General features: G+C 42.2%; 1 protein-coding gene across 1 annotated transcript; it reads right to left on the reverse strand.

The window, feature by feature from the left end:
• Positions 1 to 6092: 6092 nt before the first annotated feature.
• On the reverse strand, positions 6093 to 13689 carry TMEM45A (transmembrane protein 45A; the record flags this gene model as incomplete). Its single annotated transcript, XM_082784522.1, has 5 exons — positions 13491 to 13689; positions 10917 to 11129; positions 9999 to 10183; positions 7618 to 7763; positions 6093 to 6186 (listed from the first exon to the last, which is right to left on the reverse strand). The coding sequence occupies exons 1-5, from the start codon at positions 13678 to 13680 to the stop codon at positions 6093 to 6095; spliced, it is 828 nt and encodes a 275-aa protein (XP_082640648.1). The 5' UTR covers positions 13681 to 13689.
• Positions 13690 to 24756: the final 11067 nt, after the last annotated feature.

Here is a 24756-nt window from a genome sequence, read left to right on the forward strand (position 1 = left end):
CATCAAATATCACATCTTCTGCCTGTCACAGGTGAACGTCCCAGAGCAGACACCCAGCTATGCTTATACTCACATGGGCCAGAGCCCATTCAGTGTGTGTGGCAGGACTCGCAGCCATGCCAGCAGACCATTCCTCCCTCCAAGCATGGCACCCTAGGCCTCTGATCCCTGAACCAGACCTGCATGCAGCCCAGGCATAGGAGCTGCATTGCCACACAGGACTCATGTCTGCATCTTGCAGGGTACAAGGCCCTGTCAGTCGTCACTCATACAGACAGCAACATCCAACCCCTCCCCATCTGACACGGGGATGCTGTCTACCCTCGCGTAACCCCAGAGGATGTAAATCCCAGTGTCCCCCATGGGACAGCCTTGCTGAATCCCCTCTGTGCATCTCCACTGTGAAATGTGGTCACTCAGCAGGGAATAAAATCTCTGCCTTCGGACTTGCTAGACATATGTGTCCAGAGAGGAACAGGGGCAGAATGGGGGGATGGGGGGGATAATGGGAAAAAGGCTGAGGTAAAATGTGAAGCAGAAGGAAAAATTATAACACCAGAACCACCAAAAACAGTATCTTCTGCATGCTAGCATGTCTCTTTCTGACAAACTAAAAACTAAGAGATTGATATCATAGTCAAAAGAGGCAACAAGAGCTATTAAAAACCCAAATTGGAATAAACACTGTCTTTTTGTGTTGTCAGTGATCAGCAGATGAGTCTCTGGTGCATGAGCAGGAACAAAGCCCTGCTTTTACATGGTGTTCTCCATCAGCGACTCTCAGTGAGGAAAGGAGTTTTGTTAGGCTTCTTTAGCTGCTTCATCTCAACTTTAGAAACAGGGTTCAAAAAGGGACTTGTGCAGAGCAGAGCAAAGCACAGCCAGACAGGCAGCATCTTCTGGGGGGAAACTGAGTCATGGAACAGTCCAGCAATGCAAAGTTAAGCCATATCCAAGTATAGCACTGAGTCTGAGGGATGACAATGTATTAAAAGCATGCCCAGCTCCTGAATCTGGTGTCCTTTGCTCATAGAAGTGCTGCTGGATGATAGCAGGGGCTTTGCATGCTTGCAGAGATTTTAAAAGACAAAGTAGGAAAGAAATAAAAATTAAATCCCATATTTACTAACACTGCCCTTTCTTTCCTGTGGAAATATCTTCCCTGCTTCATTCCTTTACAGAGCTGACATCACTGTGTACATCTCTGGGCGGGATGTTGTATCTCTGTATATGACACACTCTGATTCTGAAATCTTCAGCTGCAGTCCCAGGTTTGCACATGGAAGATGGTTTCTCAGCTGGGAAATGGAAAATGGGAAATAGGACTGTGAACAAAAAGACTGTGAACTTCTAACTTTACCAGAATAATTTACATAAGCCTTAACAAAAAATAATAATAATGGCATAAGGAAACAGATGACAAAACCTAAGCAAATCAATAAATACATCCTAAAGGATAGTACATTTTTATTTATGAAAATAATAAACAATTTTTATATGATAAATCAAACTGAAAGAAAACCTTATTACTTGCAAATCTGTATGTGATGCAGCTGTACAGAGACAAAACTGTTCTTGAGTGACTAGATATGATTCTCCTGCTTTTCTCCATTTCTTGTGAGCCTTAATTGGAGCCAGATGTTTCTTATTTCCTTTCTTCTTTTTTTTTGTTTTCAAGCCCAAATAAAGTGCAGTGCCAGCAGTAAACACCATCTTTGACATTTTTTTCATGTGTCAACTGCATCTGGCTGAGTCACGGTTACAAACAAGTAAAACTCCAGCAAAGCAGTGCAAGCTTTCTCTCGTGCTGTCATTCATTTGTGGAGCAGGAACTCAGCATGGTTGTTTCTGAGTCTGCCACACAGGAGCCATAAAAGCCCCAGAGTGTGTCTGAGAACTTTGTTCCTCCTAAAGGGTGCTGGAGGCTGCCTGTGATATGGCAGCAGTGTGCCATGAGAGCAGCTCCCCCACCCTTCAGTCCTTGAATGCTAGGAGTGATTTCTAATTGCTTAATTGCTCTGCAGTTGCATGGATCTTCTTTATAAATGCAGTCTGCTTTCCATTTCTTCTTTCTCCTTTTCAGAGAGGCAATGGCTGATAACCACAATGTGTAGACATAACCATTTCTGGTCCAATTTCCTGCCCATATGTTGACCTCTCAGCCACCATCCCCTGCAGAATATCTTGTCATTAAATGGCATTAGTCCTTACACAAGAGCTTTTTTACCTCAATCAAATTCCTAAATATTCTGTAGTATTTATAATTATTTTTTTCCAGCTATTTTTTTAAATGTAGTTTCATTCTAAGAAGTGTACCCAGTATCTTACAGAAATCCCTAAATTGCAACAATTCAATAGCAAGATGATAGAAATTGCTATTCTGAAAAAGTCATCTGAGGACTAGTTTTTTGACAATACTAGGCTTTTTCCTCCCACATATTTTGGGCAAGCACATATTTGACCTAGAACAGATTTTAAAGGCCAGTGCCCAGCAGTTTTCCAGTTGACTTTCTCCCTCTTAACAGATGTGCAGTTATTGTGCAGTCCTTGGGAGTCCTTGAAAAGTAGGCTTTCTTCTACTATTTCATATGCCAAAGGACTTTCTGGATAAAAAACAGTTCTGTTTTCTTCCAGTGACTTCTGTACTAGTAACTCCCAACCCAGCTGGCATAGCTCAGCTGAGCTGAACCATGTGGGGAGCACATTAAGGGAGCAGGCATAGCAAGGCTTTCTAGTGCCTCAGTTTAAAGGATGAACGAATATGTAGGATTGAAATCCCTTCCACTGCCAAATTTACTCTTAGTTCAGCACTGAAGGGACTGCGAGGTCCCCAGCCATCCAGCCACCCAGCATCCAGGTTGAAACACCTCCCCATTCTGAGCCGAGCTTTATCCAGAACCAATGCTATGATGTGCAGAACACAGAACTGGCATTTCCCAAAGTCTGGTCCAGCTAGTTCAAATGTCTAGGTGGGCTATAAAAGTAACATATCTACCTGCCCCATCCTCCTCCATAAATGATTATGTTTTTCCCTTAAAAACATGACAGACATCTTAGATGAATAAATTGATTTTATTTAAATAAAAATACAGGCATATATTTTCTATTACACACTACCATTTAGTTTTTAAAGGCACGAACATTTAACAATAATTTAAGTTCTCTTGAGAGCAGCTACCTTGATCTGAGTGGCGTTTGTAAACTTGTCAGACTTCCCTCCACTCATTCAACTCCAGCATGGAAGGGGTTGTTTCTGTCCTTGGTGGTACTGAAAACATGAGGCACAGAACAGTGTAACGCTCACTCTGCATGTCCTCTACATATTAAAAATCAAATCTAAGAGACTGTTATTTCTTTAAGACTTCAGGACCTGCTTTTATTTGCATTTCTTCAAGTCTAATAGTAGAATGCCACCTTCTCTTACACAATGAGGTTTTGGAAACAACATGTCCTACAGTTCTTGGTCACAGACTGCATTCACCTCCTGACTGGGCTTCTTCAGGGGCGTCTTTGCTAGGCATGGTTGCACCACAATCAGCAGCTGTGTCTAGTGGGCTTATTTGTCCAGTCCTCTGATCATTTATGGGAGATTCACCATGGGGCGACATAGGGAGATGCAGGGGATAACTCTCAACAAGATTTACACCCCTACCATTCTAACAGGAACTAAATCTGCCCTCAAAAAAAAAACCTTAACAACGTAGTGACAACAGTGGTGTAGTGCAATGAATACCAGATTACAGCCAGGTGTAATGACATGCTGCATTTGGCCAATGCTGCTATTACCAGGCAATCTCCTCAGCAAACTGATGGATCTTCCTTCTATATTGTGCCAATGGAAAATTTTATTTTAATGGAACTGCAGTAATGAAACTCAAGACTTAGATTTGCAGAGGGAAGTAAATATCCATTAATTCAGCATTTGCCATAAGACCAATGCAAAACTGAGACACAGACCCACAAAAATGCCATACTGATACCTAGCTTACAAGGATGTCCTGAGACAGACTTCATTAAAGTTTGCCAAAATCTTCAAGACCCTTCAGAGAAAGGCTTTAAAGAAGAGCAAACAAATATTAAGACAAAATGGTGCTATTTGGCTATATATATATACAGTTTTCCAGTTTACATTTTTAAACACAGAGCCACCTATTCTTGCTTTCCAAAGTAGATATAATCTAATTATATCAGTAAGATAATCTGACACCTACTTACAAGTGTCACTTCATGATACTTGGCAAAGATCTAAAATAATTTAAAAAATGACCAACTGAAGTCTTCTAAGAAGACACATTAAAGCTCTACCAGTTTATCATGCTTTCTTCCTGTTTAGATTTTCCCTTTAGTTTAGATATACAGCACCTTAATATTTGTACAGCATTACATGGATTTGTCAAGAAAAGTGCTGAGAAAAATTGTGTTGTTTCTGCCTATGAGAAGCAAAGTACTTTCTGAAGATCTCCTTCAGAATAAATGACCCTACTTACTTTAAAGAGGCATTGGTATGGCTAAAATTCAGCATTAACAGCACATACAGCTAAGGAAAGCTGTCTTTGGAAAAGAAAAGATAAAAGGGGGAATCCTACAAATGAAGTGAAAATGTACATTGCCTTGAAGGTGAAATAGCTTTAGAAAAAGCCTTTAGCATTTTTTTTTTCTGAGTCCTGACATCCCTTTGAGCTACAAACTATTTTTTTTCTCATTTTTTCAAGCAAACAGCTTACTGTAATTAGTAGTTTTATACTACTCATTCTTCTGGTTCACACTGAAAAAAACATAGGTGAACTGGAAACTGGAGGTGCTAGACCCAATGATTCTGATTCATCTACCAGAGCCCAGTCCTGCATTCCCTTAAGAGAATATGAAAATGGCAGAATAATAGAAGGAACACTTCTGCAGCACCAAGCCCAGTGTTATTTGAACAGAAGTCATCCTGCACCATCAACTAAGAAAATAGTATTTTAGTAGATGCATTCTAAAGGGAAGAAGCTATTTTCCAGAATAACCATCTCACCCCATCTGGCCACGCAACATGGCTCATGGCCATCAGCAGACCCTAAAAAATGGAGCATATGCTGCCCAGCTGCTGAGGCCAGGCTTTGCAAGACTTCAGGAGAGCAAGAGCCAGGCTGCAGGAGACCGCCCCATGAGGGCAGTGTGCTTACACACAGCATCATTTTTCTGCCGTCTTCTGCCACGTATCAGTTATTTCGCTTCTGCATTTGTGGAGGTTGGAGCATGTCCTAAGTGAGACTGAGTGCTGGGGAGTACATCCTGGGCCTGGCTTCAGCTTGTTCAGTGGAAAAAAATAAATACAATAATAATAATAAAAAAACACTATTTTTTTTTGTCATTATTGAGAGAGTGCTGTGGCCAGCCAGACATGGAGCAACTATGAGGGAAACCTCTGCCCTCCCAGTGCTCATCATGCAGCAGTGTACAGGACCATCTAGGTAAGGGAGGGAATAACTGCAGTGGCTTTTAATTACCGTACACCCCTCTGATCCTCCTTCAGAAGCTTGGGAGTGAACACACAGCACGCTCTTCAAGGAAATGTTGAAGGTCTTTGCTGTGAGTAGTTCTTTCCACTTAACATAAAGCCACAAGCAAAGACACAAATGTGCTTTACAAGACAGCTGCAAGACTATGATTTTCTGTGTTGTTCTACTCTTTTCCAGGTCTGCAGAGTTGTTTATGCACTGTGTTATTTGGAGTTCAACAAACGCACTTATTTGGACACCCTAATTATGGAAACAACCATTTGTTCAGCAGCAGATGGAAACTATTTTGCTAAGGTTTTAATGAGTCTAACACAGACTTGGTAATGCCACCTCACCCAGTTCAAGTTTGTTGAATGTCTATTTTTCATTGAAGCATGTGATAAGTAAGGTACTAGAGGAACCAACACAAATCAATACCGAGTTTACCTTCTGCAAATAAAGATCTAATTCTGTAGATGTATACTCTACTCAGGGGATGATATTTGCATAGCAAGTAGCAGTAAAGAGTGAATAAGATGGTAAACAAATTGAAAAATGAGGTATCAGTTAGCCTAATGGTAGGGTGGGTAAACTAATCAAGCCATATTCATACTAGATTTCATCTTCTGACTCCTGATCTCTTTCAGATGTTTTCAGTAATCCCATTTCCATGGACTGGGACTGCTTAATCTTTGACCGAACTGCCCTGGAGAGAAAAAAGAAAGAGTTGTCATGCATATTACAAATCAAACCATGAGTCAAAGGCTAATCTGGCTATCATTTAAGGGTTAAAAAGTGTTTAACTCTTGCATCTCATCAGGGAGTTTGGATGATTGACTTATGAAAGCCTGTAGTGGGCCACTGCTGAAGATGTTGTGAAGAAGAGACAAGTGATTTCAAACAGAATCTGAGCAGAGTTCAGCCACAGGCCTTGACTGTAGAGATCTGCATGTTAGCATGACTGACCACTATACAGCCCAAGCACATACTGCGGCATTAGTATGTGCTGCCTTTAATAATTCCACCTCTATGTACCTTTGGTAAGAGCTTCTTGCTGTAGAATTGCGTGAGATCACATACTTTCAGCTAACATCGTTTTAACGTATAGAAAGTTTAATGTCGTACAGGTACAAGACTGATGGGTTTGTTCACTTGGAAGAGCACCATACAGATGTGAAGCAGTGAGAGGCTGTCCAATTTCCCCATGGATGGGAACTCTGCTCAGAACCCCATGGTCAACTTGGAGGGGGTCAACCAATGCTGCAGCAGCCACAGTTCCCAACATCAGAAGGGGCGTAAGATTGCTGTCATCTTTTCTGTAGTTTCCACCCTTTACACAACAAACCAGTTAACAACTCTGGGTTATCAGTGCCTTTCTTACTAAGATCCCCAAAGAACCAGCACCTTCTTGGTGCATGACAAGATTGCAAGAACTACATGTGGCCAGAGCATGATTAAACAGGGCTGTTAAAATGGTAGTGGTAAAATAAGGTGTGAGAATCATATTTAGGACAATACCAGCAAAGGCATGGTAAGATCCTGCAGGCAGAAAGTGATCACGCACGGTAGCATCAGGCTCATTTTTCAAACAAAGTTCACACTGCAGTTGGAATTTTGTCAGAATTACCACTGTGTGGCAAGGAAAAGGGCTCTACCTAGAAATTAGGGGATGAAACTGGCTAGTGAAAAACAAAACAAAACAAAACAAAACAAAACAGGTCTGATCAAAGGAAAGTACTAACAATGAAATCTATCCAATAATTAAGTCATGAAGCCTGCTGATGAATCCACTTGGAATTAAGACAGTTAAGCACTGGGAGAGAATTGAGAAAAAGGGCTTCCCAACTTCTATCTCATTAAGCAGTTACAAATGTGGAGGACTATCAAAAAGAGCTCATTTTACATAAGAAGCATTATGCTGTTAGAAGTGTACTTGATGAATGTTTTCCCTTCTCTACTGAAGCAATGGGCCATGTTGTCTTCATTGATTAGATATGGCTATTTTCATTTTACCTTGCAAGACAATGAATTACTTTGTGTGAACCTTTTGATTTGTCAGTGAAGCCTTCAAAAAATAAAAGTTCCTGCTAGAGCAAACAGACAGGTCTCCACAGTTTTAGCGTTTCAAGTAACTTACCAGCTGACAATTGTGTAATTTACTGCAAGTATAAGAAAAGCAAAAGCATAATGCCAACAATAGCACATGGTCAGGAACATCATATTGGTATGATCCGTTTGATTCCACTCTGGGCTCCCATTTGGAGGATAAAGAACAAAGCCAATCTGCAACCAAATAAGAGATGTTTAGCAAATGTCATTTGACGTGTATCCTGTGCTGTATCATGTATTATGCTACCCATCACAAGGCAGACATTTATTTACTTACAGTGCTGACTGATTATTAGCAGTTTTACAGTCACACTCAGATGGGATGGATCATTTTACACAGCTTTGTGCAGAAATGCCTTTGAAGACGCAGAGCCAGTTCCAGAGCCCCTCTGCTCTTGATCAGAGAGTGATCGATTGGCCCAACAAGCCCTACAGCAACCTGAACTACATGCAATAAGGAAAGGGGCTGATCCTCAGCTACGTGTGATCCCAACTGCAAACTCATCACCACATAGAAAACCTGCCCAACCACTCACACTGACTCGCTTCTTCCCAAAAGCATCTGGGAATGTGCTAAACAGTTCAGAAGATGAATAATAAATCAATAAATAAAGGCAAGCCCTAGGTCTGTTTCTGTCCAGGAAAAACATCAGGTTTTGAAATTAGGTAAAAATGTAACTTTCTCACGTAGGACTATAAACTCACGTTAAGTACGTAGCTGATTCGCTTATCCAGAGCTGGGGAGACCTAATTCATATTGCTGCATAAACTAGAGAACTAGTAATCCCATGGCTGGTCAAGCATCTGACCTGACAAGCACCACTCCTCTGTACTGTCTGATACTCTTCAAAGTCACTGCTCAGTGATTTAGCTGAGGATTTTAAAGCTGCAAAGAGGGGGAGAGGAAGAAGGAGGGGAGGAGAGCATTTTGCATTTACATGCAGAGAATTCATTGAATGAAGGTGTTGATGATGCAGAAAGAAAGCTCCTTTACCTTTTACAAATTTGTCATGCTGCAGCCAGTATGTGGTTTTCAGTCACACATATGGTTGAAGTCTAATGTGGGTGTTAAAAAAGCCACACTTAAATCTCCTGTATTTTTAGCTCTTCAGTTTTTACTTTGAAACAAAAAGCACATTGTCTCTGGAGCTAAAGAAATAACTTGTTTTAAAATTAGACTAGACAGACAACAAAGAATAAGTGATTGCATCTAATTCCTCTTTTGTAAGGCTTCTTAAATCAACAACAACAACAACAAAAAAGCTTACAAACAAGAAAATAAAACACTGAGTGTTGCAGCACCAGGCTCTTGAGTTCACTTATAGAAAAATACTACAGTTTAGGAGGTCTGTCTTCCTGCCAGAGCAAGTATTTAAATGTTTGATTTGGTGCGGAGTGTCCAGTTCTCCTAAGGAACAGCAAACGTTTTTATTCATCATGTCTGGCCAGCATATAAAAAAGGGAAGGCAGTCTAGACTTGCCGGAAAGAAAAATCACTGGAGTGACCTCAGTTCTCTACTATAAGATCAAACACAGAGTCACCAGCACTCCTATTGCTCTGTTGCAAGGTTGCAGCAATTAATGAGATTCTCTCTAACAGCAAAGGGATGCAAATATCTATTAATCCAGCAGAATCACACAGAAACCAAGGCCTGGCAGCTACCTTCCTGGAGCTACATGTCCAAAATGTACAACTTTAGACTGTTACTTCTCCTGCTCACATGCCAGAACATTGTTAAAATAATAAACTGGATGTTACCCAGTGCCCTAATGAGAACTGGGAGCCTTTTGAATCTAGGCTGCTACTGTTGAAATGTTTTTAGAAACTAAAAAGAGGCAACCTGCTCAGCACATGAAAAATAATTTGCACTGTCATTCCTCTTCATGGCAATGTCACGAGTTGCTTGTCTCTCCTTTCCTGTATTCCCCAGGACATTGACTCCCTGCTCCCACAGCAGCAAACATTGTGGGGTTGTAAAATCACTGCTGTTTGGCTTGCAAATTTTGAACAGGATGTTACAGAGATCAGAGGGAACATTTAATGATTATAGCAAGGGAGAGCTCAACAAAACCACCTTAGTTTCTGTATTGATTTCTAGGGGGTGGTGTCCCTGCCGATGGCAGGGACGTTGGAAATAGATGGCCTTAAAGTAAAATTTCCAATCCAAGCCATTCTGTGATTCTACGATTTAAATGAAATACAGGAAAAGTAAAATTGCCTACCATCTGTAAAATGGAAATAATATGTACTTTTATCTTTTTAAGGGGACATTGAGAGTGTGTTGCTTTCTTTGGTCCTTTGAGATCTGTATTTAAAAGGCCTATTATATCAACTGTGAAACATCTGCAAAGGAATAGGCAACTAATACTGGTGAAGGAAGACATTCCTAAGGTAGAACAGTGACCCACCTGCCAGAACCAGCTGCCCTGTAATATGCAGAGGCTTGTTCGGAGCATCTCGAGTACAATACTGCCACGGAAGAAAACTTCCAGAAATATGCAAATAGCAGCTCCAAATATAGCAAACAGCAGTAACTGATGAACATGAATATCCAGCATAGCTCTCCCATGAAGGTGGTAGCAAAAGAGAAAACCTGGAATAAATTAAGTGAACAGTTTAAGATTTTTTCTTTCCTTGAAATCTCCCTTCATACGCTTTTAGAAAATATCAAACCTTTCCCTTTATGTCACTATTACCTTCTCAGGTAAGCTGAGAGTCATTTTTTAAGACTTATGCCTATGTACTGTATGCTTTCACTTGTGAGCTCAGGACAGGAAGCAATATGGGAAGCTACAGTTCTACCACCTTTTAAAACACACTTAAATGAAGTCGTATTCATCTGTCTCTGCAGTATAACAAGAGGGTTGCCATGAGATATACTGTGCCTACAGAAAACGCAAAGGGAGTGTGTCCACAGTGCAATTCCAACATGTGACATCTGTGAGGGTAGATGCACGCATGCTGGCTTTCAGCTAACAGTAGCATATCATCTCAGTACATATATTGAAGCACATGCCTGAGCTACTGAGTGCTTACCCAAAATATTCTCATAACACTCCTGTTACTATCTAGCGATTCAGGAAAGCACAGATGCACCTGTGCAACGTGTTACCATGCTCCTCAGCTACAGAGCAGAAAAATCCTTAGCAATTCAAGGAGGGCCAAGAATGTGTTGTATTTTTTTATTATTTTTTGAAGGTTTCAGAATGTTAAATGCTCATTTCCCATAGAGCTCATTCTCTAAAGTTAATTTGAGAATCCCAGCCAAAGGACCAATACATGTGTGCCAGTTTCATAGGCATTTCTACAGGGAGAGGTGAACTCACCTTCAATAAAAACTGCTAATGAAAGCATCATCCTGTCCATGGCCACTGGCAACGCATTAGTACCGTGAGCTACAATGTCGACCAAGCCTGAAATGCCATAGAAGAGATACATAGTGGCATGCTGCCAGTTCATCAAGTGATCCCAGTGCTTTTCCTCATAATTATACAATTTCAGGTGAGGTCCATCGGGAACAAATTGCTCAGCCACCATTCCTGCACATGAAATGAGAAATATTATTATTTGTCCTGGTGCTTAAGATAAAGACTTCCCAATTCAGCCAATAAAGTTTTTAACATGTTGTCCAAATGCAAATGAAAAAGCACAGAGGCCTCAAAGATATTTATATTCTATACATTTCTAAGAAAATAAGGCAGTGGGTAGAGGAGAGGAGAGGAGAAATAAAGTTTCTTTGCCAAGGGAAAGACCACAGAGTAAGCTCAAGCATGTATTAAGAATCACATAAGCCAGAAAGGAGAAAACCATAGGAAACCAGGCTTCAGCTCCTGGTGGGACTATTTGCATCTTGCAGTTTCCAGAAATGAAAACAGAGATGGCTATTTTGTGCTTTTTTTTCTTCCTTTTTTTCTTTTAAACAATTGCCATTGTGGTAGTCCACTGACTACATTTTTCAGCTCTCTCTCCCAGTTGTTCAAACATGCATTCAGCACATGCTGAAGTCCCCAAAAGAAAGATTTCCCATTTCAGTTCTTTGCAGTATGAAGGATGGCAGAGTTCAAACTCTTAATTCAAAGGAGATCTTTCCTATAAAACCGTAAAAGGAAATCTCTCTGCCGTGCAGAGCTGTTAAAGGTCCCACGAGGATGTATACAGAGTTAGTATTTGCATTGCTGCTCCACTGCCTCCCTTACCTTGGCCCCTTGTTGTCTTGCTAACTAACTGCAGTACTCCAGAACAGGGAAAGTTACTTTTAGATACTTTATAGGATCAATTAAGTTTGTGAAGGGCTTAATACACATTATGCTTTTAAGACATTGGAGTTGTTTATGTTGTTTAGTATAGTGTGTGCCAGCATCCCTCTGTATAAGTAGATATACTGCAGAACAAATGCAGCGTTTTTCCTTTTTTTTTTTTTTTTTTTTCCTAATACAGAAACAGCAGTTTTTATTCCTTCTGCTGCTTGTAGTGTTTGTCCTTGCCAAGCTTTCTTGTCCACATTTTTGACTGGAATTTAAATTGCTTTACATCAAACTAATAGCTTTTCTTTCCAGGGTGAAAATAAAAATACTGGATTCATGTTTTAGTTGTCTGTCTCTCTCTATACACTGATTTGTAGGAAAGATGTTCTTACCCACACCTCAAAACACTCATTATTATTCTGGTTTTGATAATTTTTGAGGCATGTTATATTGCACCCACAGCATCATGTTGGTGTTTATGTATCCTAAGTGACACAACTCCCAGAGGGGAAGGAAAACCAGGTAGGTGGCTTTGGAACAATGTATGGGGGTAAAGCCTACCCCTGGATTATACACCAGGGAATTGTGAGCATTTAAAGAGTAGATAGATAAAAAAGGATCTTAATACTGAAAATTATTTTCTTTTGAATCTTGAGGCCCACATGTGTTGAGCTCCCCTACCTCCTGTTATTTAGTTTGCTTACTCAAAAAAGTAAAGATGGATGTCATGCAGCATGCTGGGATTCAGATAATGAGTAGGCATTTCCATCCAGCTGCACAGATCTCTAAACAGTCCTCTTAGTATGCAGGTGGGTTCACCACTGCATGAGAAACAGGACCCCCCTTGCACCAATTCTGCAACAGTAAGACCTGGAGTTTTGTCTTTTCTGTGAATATTTGTCCTTTTGAACGGTGCTAATGAAAAACATATTTTATCCATAGCTTGGTGGAGCCTACCAACATCTGAGAGCTGGCAGGCCACCTGAAACCATTCACAGCAGTGGGTTGGGATGGCTGGATTCAAAAATAGACGAGCAATGCCCCCACAGTCTGGTGCTAACAGCCTGCACATGAGGGCCTCTTGCCCAAATAACTTTTCTCCCTCCCTGAAGGAGTGAGCAGCACATGAACATTCAAATGGACCACCTGTGAAGGAGCCAGGAGATTTACAGAAGCTCCGGAAGAGTGCTATGGATGGAAACCAAGTTACATAAGGATGTAATTAATAGCAAATGCTGCGCTACTTCTTAGATTCATAGTGTTTAAAGGCCAGGAGGAGTTAAGTAAAGCACCTAGCCTGACCTAAATGTCTACTTAAAGATACCAAATAGCCCCTCACAGTTGTTTTCTTTTTGTTTGCTTGTTTTGTTGAGCAGAACTATGTGAATCGACCTAAAGACCTGTTTCAGAATGGCATCCTCTCTTGAACTGAAAACAACAAAAAAAAAATAAATCACGAAACTTAGTAGCTTGTTGCACTGGTTCGTGATGCTATCCTTCTTGCACCACTACCTAAAAACGAAACAAACAAACAAACAAACAAACAAAAAGGCAGAACAAGATTTGTTTTATCAGAAAGCAAGCTTTGGAAAAAAAAATGTTAAAAGGCACAGCTCTTTGCATTTTTCTTTTCTTCCTTGAGTCCATCTAACTTACCAATCAGGGCAAAGACAGCTTTGATGATTCCCTCAACAAATTCCAGGCGCTGAAATCCTGCCCTGGAACCCAGGTAGCAAGCACTCTTGTTCTTTCGGCAGACATACTTTAGAGGGTACTTCACTGACCACCACAAGCCAAAAAGAAGGAAAAAGCTTCCAGGGAGGGCATGGCCTTTAAAATTTCCCATGATTTTCTATTGTGCAATAACTGAAGGTAAGAAAAAAAAAAAAAAAAAAAAAAACGAGAGAGAGAGAGACTGATTATTGGAGTGGTAGGAGAAATCTATGGGTTATCATTTTAAATTATCTTCCTGCTTAGATTGAAAAAGTGTCCCTGGCTGTTCACAGATTCATAGAATCACAGAATAGTTTGGGTTGGAAGGGACCTCAAGGTCCATCCAGTTCCAACCCTCCTACCATGGGCAGGGACACCTCCCACCAGACCAGGTTGCCCAAAGCTCCATCCAGCCTGGCCTCGAACACTTCCAGGGATGGGGCATCCACAGTTGTTCCAATGCCTTGACACACTCATAGGAAAGAATTTCCTCCTAACTTCTAACGTAAATCTCCCCCCTTTTAGTTTTAAATGGTTCCCCTTTGTCCTACCACTATCTGCCCATGTCTGTTCAAGACACCCAGACTATCTCCCAAGTTTCACAATTTTGCAGAACAAAAGTGACCCAGCTGCAAAGCTGCTGACCTGAAATGCAAAGCTGGCATCTGACAAGCAAAGAGAAAAAGATGTTATAGTGAACAATGACATGCCGTTGAGCTTTCACTAGCAAAGCAGAGAACATGAATATTCAAACTTTGGTTCCTTCCCCTTTGGTCACTTCACACAGAAGAGCATTACATGTTTCTCTGCTCCACAAACAGAAATCAATATAATATCTGATTAAGGGAAAAATGGATTGTGTACAGATCTGACGGGTAACTAATAAAAAAACTATTTTGCATTTCAGCATGGATGTCTCATGATGGTTTGCAAACAAGAAGTGATTCTCAGTATATGATAGGTGAATTATGTACCTACAACTAGCTACATATTATCCCCATCAAGCACACCGAGTGATAAGGCTATCACTTGATCAGTGGTGCATACATGTTTAACAGCAGTGCTGTTAACAGGTCCTAGTAACTCATGTCCTCATCCCAACTTCTAGGAGAAGTAACTTAGCTCCATCAGCTTCTTCATTAAAATTCCATCTCTAAGATTAGATTGCAATTTTTCTTTATGCTTGTATAAACTGAGTTGTCAGGCATCACGACACAAAAGCACACAAAATCTTTGCATAGGCAATGTGTAACCAAGAATAACCACGTAATGAGCATTAGCAAACTTCATTTCCTATTATTATTGTCACTAACTAACAAATCTCATCACCACACTACACCACAGCCATCTAGTTATTAGCAGAACATGGAGATGGAGGCTCTGGTATATTTTTCTTCTCAGTAAGTATTTCCTACAGTCAGCTCTGCATAAGAAGTTTTAAACTGTGGCTTGTGGGCCATGGAGTACTTGCAGATGGTTCATGTAACACTGTCTAGTCACGTAATGTGAGGCCTCTCTTATTTCTGGAGGCTAAACTCCGCTTAAGGCATTATTTTTCTATTTATTATTTTTAGGAAGGGAAACTTTTCCACATACACAGGTCTTACAGTTGCCATAAGACTATTACCCAATTGCATGAGAGAGAGAGGTGACCTATATAGACACAAAGGAGAAGGGAAAAAATCCATGGATGTTCCTGCATAGTATGAGGAGGGATAAGATTTATCTGCAGACATGCTTTGGGATGCCTTGTCCAAAACTGCTGAACCAGCATCAGTACCTCATCGTGGCCAAGCATCAGGTCCCAAAATAATCACTGTGCCGAAGGGCTGATGAGGGACGTGTCTGCTAATTTTACGAAAGGGAAAGGACTCCACTTGGGATCTGGACTCCCCTGTGGGGAAAGGCTCCTGCAAGCCACTTCTCTCTCATCAAGAAGAAAAGTAAAGGCGATGGCCATCTCTGTTCTCACTCATAGAATGCCAAATTGAGGTCTAAGCTTCCCGGTGCTGAGCACACTAGCGATGGCAAGTCAGCCTGCTGGGTTTATACCTGTGTGTCTTATTGGGGTGCCTGCAAGTGGGGACAGCCCTGCCTGCTCCCCGGCAGCAGGGTTGGGGTCTCAGCCCCACACACTGGAGCTGGCCCTGATGTGTCCCAGAGGAGTAACCTTACCTTGGGACATTTCAAAGGCTGTGGTCAACTGGTCTATTGCTGCCAATGCTCACCACACCACTGTTTCCCCTAAAGATTGGTGATACTAGCAGGAGCTGAAGTGTTAGACAGTTGCCTCAACTTGGCATTAAACTTTGAAATGTTTCATTTGTTTTGAAAGCCTTAATTTCTGGTTCTCCAAAAGCCTGCTGGCCTGAGTGACACTGCTGTCGTTTCAGACACGTTATTCCTTTCCTTCTTTGAATTAAAGGAAGAGGAGTGGGGGGTGAAGTGACCTTTCTCCCCTCTGTGTCTGATCTCACTGAACATAGTTCATTAAAAAGAGTTTATTCATTTGGTATTTTGTTATTCACAACAGGTGCATAGCACTCCAAATGGAAAAATTTACCCTGTACCACACATCAAAGGGAGATACTGGTTTACAAAGGTAAATTAAATCTATGGAAAGCCTACCTCTAGGACACTACAGCTGCAGTAAGATTCAAATAACCATCTGTTAATGTAATTTGTACTGCACAGTGTATGAAACTTCAAAAGTAAATCCCAATCTGTAGACTCACCCCTGGGTTATTTACAGCTCTGATACTGGAAGATTTTTTGCCCTAAATCTGGATTACCCATCAAGACATTCTGTTCAAAACTATTAAAAATAAGGCAAAGGAAGAAAGGAACAAGAAAAAAGGAAGGAAGGAACAAGCTACTGCTGCATATCCAATACAAACAAGAGAGAACCAGAAATCAATTTTTGCTGTAAGCATTACAATTGAGTATTATTAGTTTGGGGGAGCATATCCTTCAGTTTGAGAGCGTCTGAAAATGCTGGGGTTTATTTATACAGTTTCTCTAGAAAGACACCCGTCAGTTCTGCCAGCTTCACCTCATGGGGCTTCGTGTGACACAGAGGACACTGCAAGGACCAGCAAAGACTGCCTTGGGGCCAGACGGCAGGGCCGGGAGAAGCAAGGGGAGGTGCAGGGAGACCGGGGCAAGATGGCTGCTCCTGGCGGGACTGGAGGGAATTTGGTAACCCCCTGTGCAGCCCAGCTCATTAATCAGTCTGAGGTTTTGTTTTTACACAGCCTTATCCCATAAGTGAAGAAATAAATCACTGGAGGACTGATGTTGGAAGGCATGCAGGTCCCACACCCTCTTCCACCCTCAGTGGTTTCAGGGCCAGGGGTGCCAGCAGAGCCACTTCTTTCTAAGAGCCACAGCCACATTCTCAGCAGCAAACCTTCCTCGCTACCCACCAGCTTCCCTAGAGCGCAGCATCTGCCAGGGATGCAGGTAGAAAAGAAGATCCTGAGGCTGTCCCTGTCCTCACCCAGGACTCAGGGGCCCCATGGTCTTGGGGAAAGAGGAGGAAAAGATAACGAGGCATAACGATGGCCATAAAATCAGCTGTCCAGATAGTTTACAAATATTAAGTACTAGGCAACGCTTCTGCAGCTGACTGGAGTAAGGAATGAGAACAATTTACAGCTACTTGTGACCATGAGATGCTTTTTTTCTTCCATACGTGAGCTCAAAGTATCATTTTTCTTGCAGTAATCACAGAAAGCTTTGCATGGCTTAAGCTTTTCCAGAAATTACAAGCTGGGTGGTATTGCAAAAGTATTTTTACACACAGGCTTTGCCAACCAAATATAGGTTGTTGATGGTAGTCCACAAATTCCGTATGTAACAGTAACGCTTTGTGTGCCCTGGATGTCCATCCCCTGGCTCAGGCTGCACCTTACTCCTTGGGGTCAGAAGGGAATGTGGGATCAGGAGGGAAAGGAGGGGATGAGCAAATGTAGTCTCCAGCTGAGCTGTCAAGAAAAGGTATGTATTTTCCTGGGTATTAAAAGCTGCCTTTTTAGCCTGTAAATTACCTCACCTAACACTGACAGAAAAATGAAAGGAAGGTGAGAAACAGACTTAAGAAATTGATTCAAGCATCCTCTGACTTTTTGGAGAGGGAACTTTTATAACGTTCACTGTTTTCATTCACGACCTCTTGAGGCTGCTGATGTGGGGATTGAGGCATGGCTTGCAGGTTGTTTGGAGAAGCTGGCTATCGAGGCAGCTGTTCAATCACTTTATGGAGAACTAGACTGGTGTTCTTTTATCCCCTTCTCCCTTTAAAACAACCAGGGCCTGAGGCAGGATAGCCCATACTGGACCAGGATGCGAACACCCGGTCAGTCAGAACCAGCAACGCAGCACGGCGCTTCTCTCTGCACATTCTTCTGTCACATCAGCATGCCCTGTAATTTCCTGTGTTTATCAAGCCCTGAAGGATGTTGAAGAGGACAGTCAACCAGAAACATTTTTTCCCCCCAAACGACACAAGTTATGAGGCCACAAACTCGCTCTTCTGCAGTGCATTAGTTTCTGCTGTAGAACTGTGTGGTAACAGAAGTTAAAACCAAAGATTAAACATTTGCAAAGTTACTCCAATGGTAAAGCAAAGTGTTATTTTTCTCCCATATACTTAGATTAGGAAACAACAACGCGGCATTTATAATGTTTGAGAATAATATTTGAAACAAAATTATTTTTTATCCATAATGCCCGGAGTAATCAATCTTTATGTCAGTAAAAATAATGCACACTGATAAGAAGAAGAAATAACACTTTCTAGATGATTTCTGTTCAGTATACAAATCCCAATCACACAGTTTCTACTGAAAACTGAAATGCAGAACAGTCCAATGCATCTGAGGTGAAGAAAATCTCAGACAAGTTTACTTAAATACCAAAGTTTCCTATTTGCACATAAAGATGTATTCACAATCCAAGTGCCTTTTACCCTGCAGCCATTAAATTGCAAACATCACAGAGAGCCACACTGATCTGAAACACAATGTCATCTGTAATTGCTTCGTTTGCTGAATGCAATACTGGTTTCATGTCAAGACTAAAAGCGTTTCAGCAGCTACAGCCCCATGTTCCCAAATGAGGTCACTGCGTTGGCATCAGGAAGCACTTACATGGCACGTATAGCTACTTCAGAATTAAACTTATACTAAGTATTGAGTACACTAATGAAAGCAGGACTCAGGACTTCTTGAAATGCTAAAAAATATTACACCCCTAATATTTTTGGCTTAAGGGTGTGGAAGATAAAGAATTTTAGGTCAAAATATGTCATGAACAGACATCTCTGAAGCCCGCAAGAGAATAATTCACACCTTGATCAAATCTCCAAGCCTAAAGAAGACAGAGATGAAAAATACAAATCCCAAAGCTTCAATGACCAGAAGTCTATATACTGATCTTAGAAGGGAGGAGCTCCAAGACAAACCCTCAGAGTGCTGGGTTTGGGCCCACAACCTGAACTACTCCATTTCTTTCGTCAGCTGTCAACAGCTCTTCCTTCCAAAACACTTGTCCTTCTCAGCCTCTTGAGAGCTCCTCACAGTGTTTTTTCACCTCTCATGACCCTCCATTTTTTGGCTTGATTTTCCCTTCCTTTGCACGTCTGCTGACTCTGTTTCTACTCCCATATTCAAGCAGGCTGTCTCCAGGGGTTATCCAGGGACAATAAACACTCCGTAACAATCTCACCATTGGCTCTTGATATCAGAGCAGCTGCTACTATGTGAATATGAAATTTTCAGAATCCAGGACTGCCCATTTGAGGCCTTTTATTCAGATCACCACAAGTTCAAGTCACACACAGACAAAATTATTTTTTTTTTTAAATTGCAAGGGACACGATAATATATATATATTTTCTAATGAAAGAGGGTCTGTTCCTGTACTGGCCGTATAACCTGCCATTTCCTAGCACTACTTGCAACAAAGGGTAGAGGAGCATGGGTGCATCGCTCATCTCTTGAGGGTATGAGCTGCTAGCCCCTGCGTTGTATGCTTGGCTGCAGCCACTTCCCCACCTGCAGGAGCCCAGCATGGGTCCTGCTTCCTTTGGGGTGACCTTCTAGCTGCCCCATGGGCAGAGCTGCAGCCTCCATCCCACAGAGGGTCAGGCAGACTGCTGTCCTCAGAGGGGATGCTGTCAATGCACGGTTCCTCCCGGCACAGCAGACTCAAGCCACCACAAGGAGAATTACTCCCTGGGTACCCTGCATAAAACAGTTTTGTAGGGTACGGTTTCTCCTTGCAGTTCCAGTTGTGTTTATCTACATGATCTCTGCTTCCTGCTTGACATGCTAGAAAAATATCAGGAGACAAAAAGTCTATTGGATCAGCTGATGATCTAGAGCTCAAAGCCCAGTCCTGTAGAAGAAATTAAATAAAACATGATTTGGTTTTAGTTAGCATCCCTTTGATGGAATTGCTCTTACAGCATCTTAACAATACAGTTGGGGCTTCAGTGGAACGGTCTAAGAAGAACGAGAAGCTGGCGAGACCACCAGATAAATATTTGTAATATATACTAGTGATCACCTGGCCTGTGAAAAATCCTACTTTTGAGACTTACATCGCAGTTTGCAGATTGCTAGAAGTTGCTGCAATTATTTATGTTCCCAAATACTTCTTGAAGATAAGAAGATAACAAAAAGAAAAAGGGGGGGGGGGAGGGGAGGATATTGGGAAAACAGTGTTTGAGTGGTCCAAAATGGTATGTTCTACCTGCAAGGAAGCTAGGTGTGAAAGAAAGAAAGTGAGGAATTCTTTGGAGAAGGACAGATCTTCAGGTATGAAAGACAGGACTTGCTGACCTCAATATGATTTGTAATTCTTTGGTTGTAAGGGTTGTTGCCTTATGGTAACAACCGGTTACCGTACAGACAAGGCATTAAGGTAACAGTTCATTCTGTAGCACTAGGTGTTGGGGTGACAGAGACCTCTGAATGAGAAAACAGAATATTACACAGAAGACCCCATTTTAAAGAATCACCTAATACTAATGAAATATGATAAGCAAAAGTATCATGCTGTGCTTTAAATGCCCATAAGCTTTCATCTTAAGGTTAGTATCAAGCTGGCAAACATGGGAAGGACTGATGTCAACACACTCAAGAGCGTTGCTAAGTCCATGACAGCATTCATAGGAAGGACTCAGTTTTCATATCAAAAAATTATAGCCCAGCTCAGCACAGCTCTGAACAAGGCAACAAGCAGGTGACACCTGTAAGAGCTGAGCTTCTCCTGTCCTCTGCGAGGGAGGATGCCAGAGACCAGCAATGAGTGTGCCCAGCATGTTGGCTGTTCATGGAAACTGCTGCCTTTTGCTTCCTCCTGTGAGATCCAGCCTCTTTTTTTCTTGAATTCGTGTTTCTGAAGGTATTTGATTAAGGGAATCCTAACCTTCTGCCATCCTGCCTGTCTGTGGAGTACAGTCAGTGAGCGTGAGCCCCCAAGGTTTTAGATGGAAAAGACAAATAAAGTGAATCCAAATACATGTTTAAATCTCATGGATTCGGGTGCTGTAACCAGTGATATTTGAGTGCTGGGGCTTGCAGTGTTGTGTTCTGATAAGAAAGGGGAAAAAAGAAGATAAAAGGCTTTCTCGTAGGTAATTTCCATAAAGCCATACACCAGAGCTGAAGGTGGGATTTGGACCTAGAGCTCTGCCTTGACAGACTTGCCTTTGCACCTGGAAATTTTCTCTGCAAGCCATGTCTGTCAAGACCAGGGTGCTCGATGTACTGCTCATCACAACGGCAACTAAATGCACTGCCTCTACTAGTTGAAATAGGCTTTCAACAGCACGAAGATGTGAGGGAAAGAGAAACACTAATGAATAAACGAGTGTTGGTGAGGCAGTCAGTAACATTGATAATAGCTGTGAGAAATGGCTGTCCAAGTTAGCCCAGCTAGAAAAATCAAAATGTCTCAGAGAAACAGGTACAGTTCCTCGTTATGGGATCACCTTGCACTCGCTGGATGGGAATCCGTCAGGGCCAACGCAACAGCAGCAGAAAACGGAGTGTCCTCCATAATGTAGGGGTGCAGCAGCTGCAGCCCTTGCTGCCTCTCATCCGACAGCAGTAATGGCACCAGTGGGGACAGTGTTGTGGAGCAGGAGCTTTGTGATTCAATTAGACCAGCAGCTCTTCTAAAACCACTGGCATTACAGATGCTACGCTCTGTATCTTAGAAATGGCTCCAGTGCAAGGTCATGCGGAGAAAGGGTTTTAGGAATTCACTCAGATAGTATTAAAATGTTACAGCAGACACTGGCCTAGGCGTAATTTGATGAGAAGGGACTTGGGGCTCCCTTTTAGCATCTGGAGCAAAAGGTGGTGCCAGCACTCAAGGTCTGGCTAACACCACAGAGTAAATGACACAGGAGCGCCACTATATCATGGCACTCACTTTAAAAACCCAAATTTTTCAAACAGGCTTAATTACATATAATCCCTGGTTTTAGGAACTTGTCCGTCTCACACCGAGGAAGAGAAATCAAAATGACCACTGCTGCCCACCCCAAGCGAGCATGAGTGTGTTTGATCACATCCAAGAAGCAGAGCATGAGACAACTGACAGGAGCTGTGACACTGAGAAGACTTGATTCATTTCTGTCTTAAGACTGAAAAACAAAAGACCCGTTTTTGTGCTGCCGGTCTGGCCATTTGCAGCACTGGGTTAGTTGATATTTACAGGGAGATTCAGTGTGCAAGAGTAAACAGAGAGCAGTTTGCCTAAACACAGGCATAATTATTCAAGCCACTCCTCAAGATTCATTTGACTTTTCTGCCCGAGCAGTTATTTCTACCCACACTCTCCACAACTGAGAGAAATCTGTTTGTGTTACCCAGCTCCATTTGCAAAGAGAAAAACACAAGGAAAGTCTAAGTAAGTGGTAAAAAAGCATCTGAGTGAACTTTGGAAAGGTAACAGCAGAGCTAATGATGCATTTTCATGTCAAGTAGATACCGAGTACATTCCTTCTGCAAATGACAAAGTATTTACAGTGACTCATGGAACATCGCATGCCATAATTTACAGAGGTCTACAAAAAGTGCTATAAGGTAAAGCAAACAAAGTCATACACACAGGAGAAATCACAAATCCTAAGCATGTAAGTGCACGGTAATCCTCAAATCATTCATTTTAAAAAGGAAAAAAGCATAAATACTTTGTTTTTAAGTACCTCTACGTTTTAGTTCCTAAGCTCTCAAAGTTCAGAAAGCTAAAGTCTCTGAAAGACAATGAAATGCTTGATACCATGTCAAGCATTAAGTGCTATTAGGAGAGCAGAAGATGATTTATAGCTGGAAAACCGAAGCAAAACGGAACATATGCAGAGGCTGTAAAAGTTTTTCCAAGCATTACTCTGGTTTGAAACAGAATAGAGAGACGGTGATAGCCTGATTTTAGAGCTTCTCTCATTCCCCAGGTAGGCACGACCGCATTTAACTTCTGTTGATTTTCCCTGGAAATGCAAGTTTGGATGCACACCTACCTCTGTCTGAAACATCCGAAGAGGAGAAGGGAAAAGAGCCGTGCGAGACACTCCAGCGCATGCCTCGCACCCCTAGCACATAACCCCACATTGCCCAGCGATCCGCGACCACTGCTGCCCCCTCCCCGTGCTGGGGCTGCAGGGCGACCCGGAGAGTCCTGGCTCCGTTCCCAAATCCTCCCCGGGCCCCAGAAGCCCCCTCCCTCCAAGCCCCAGCCCCCTGCCCGGAGCCCCACCGCCCCTTACCTGCGCTGCCCCGCTGCAGCCCCCGGCCCGGGCCGGCCCCGAGGCCCCGGGACCCTCGCCGAGAGACCCCCGGTGGCCCCGCGGGGGCCGGGCGAGCTCCTCCCGGTAGGGCCGGGCCGGGCCGGGGCCCTCCTCTCACCGCTGCGTGCAAGAGAGGCTACCCCCTGCCTTTAATTTTTTTTTTTTTATATAAAAAAAAATATATATATATTCCCCGAAGATCACGGTTTTTCTCCAGGAAAATAAGCACCCGGCGCTGCAGTTCCTGTAATTACCCAGGAATGCATGGCAGAGCCCGAAATCCAAAAGAAGAAGGTCCAAAAATAAGATGGAAAGGGTAAAGCCAGGATTTTATGTGCAAACGTCTTGCCGGAATAAACGGTGTCATTAACATTGCTGGCTGAGTCGCAGCACGATGAAAAGCATCTTACACTGCACCGCCTCTGTTGCATTACCCAGCAGAGCACACAAACTCACTCCTCAAATCTTACAAACCCTCCTTCAAGGTGTTTGCCTACAAGTTGTAATGAGCAGGTCTTGTGGCTCTGTTTAAACTACACTGCCAGCTTCCCTGACTCTTTCCACCCATGCTGGCACGGAGCTCTCAGGTTGCAGCACCTGGAAGAGCCAAGCCGAGGTGCCCCTATCCCCACCAGCTAGCCACCGCTGGGAATAAATCCCGACAAACCCCCAAGTCCCCTAAGATCTCTGCCTTGCAGGACCTGCATGCATTTTGCTTGAAGAAATTAGTGGATGAAATTAACTCTGTGTAAAGATTAAAACTTAGATTAAAAGTGCATTCCTGTTTGATGCTTTTCATCTTGGGCTATATTCTCAACCAACTCTGCCTATGTCCATCTCTTTAGAATTAATTTGCACTTTTACTCTCAGATAAATAGTACTACACCAAATACCCTTCAGCATCTGGCAAGCAGATGCCTTTGCAGGTTGGGTGATGTCATGGGTATAGGGAAAAAAAAATAATATTTTCCAGAAGGACCACCTCTCTACCCAAACAGTGCTCCAAAATCTGGCTTCTGTGGCAGCTGCTCCACTTTCTTGGTCTGAACAACTTAATTTTTTTTAGACACCAGAATGCATCTCAGATAATGGCATTAATTTCTATCTAATGGATATCCTTCTGTTACAAAAGAGTTTTCAGTTAGACTAAGCTAAATCAGCGAATGAAATGAAGAATTGTAATTACTTAATCTCTTTATCAGTGGTTTGATGTGTTTGCCTTGGCAGTGGAGCAAAAATCACTTCCTGGGATTCCTCACTTCTATCTGTACTTAAAATGACATAAAAGTGATTCTAAGTAATGATTAGTGTCTCCAATGTCAAAATCTCCAATTAGTATACTGGAAACCCTGCATTTTCAGGAAACCCTGATTCTGCGTGCCTGCGAGGACAACTGCAATTTGCATT

The sequence above is a fragment of the Aythya marila genome, assembly GCF_965140915.1.
Source record: "Aythya marila genome assembly, chromosome: 1".
NCBI classification, from domain to species: Eukaryota; Metazoa; Chordata; class Aves; order Anseriformes; family Anatidae; genus Aythya; species Aythya marila.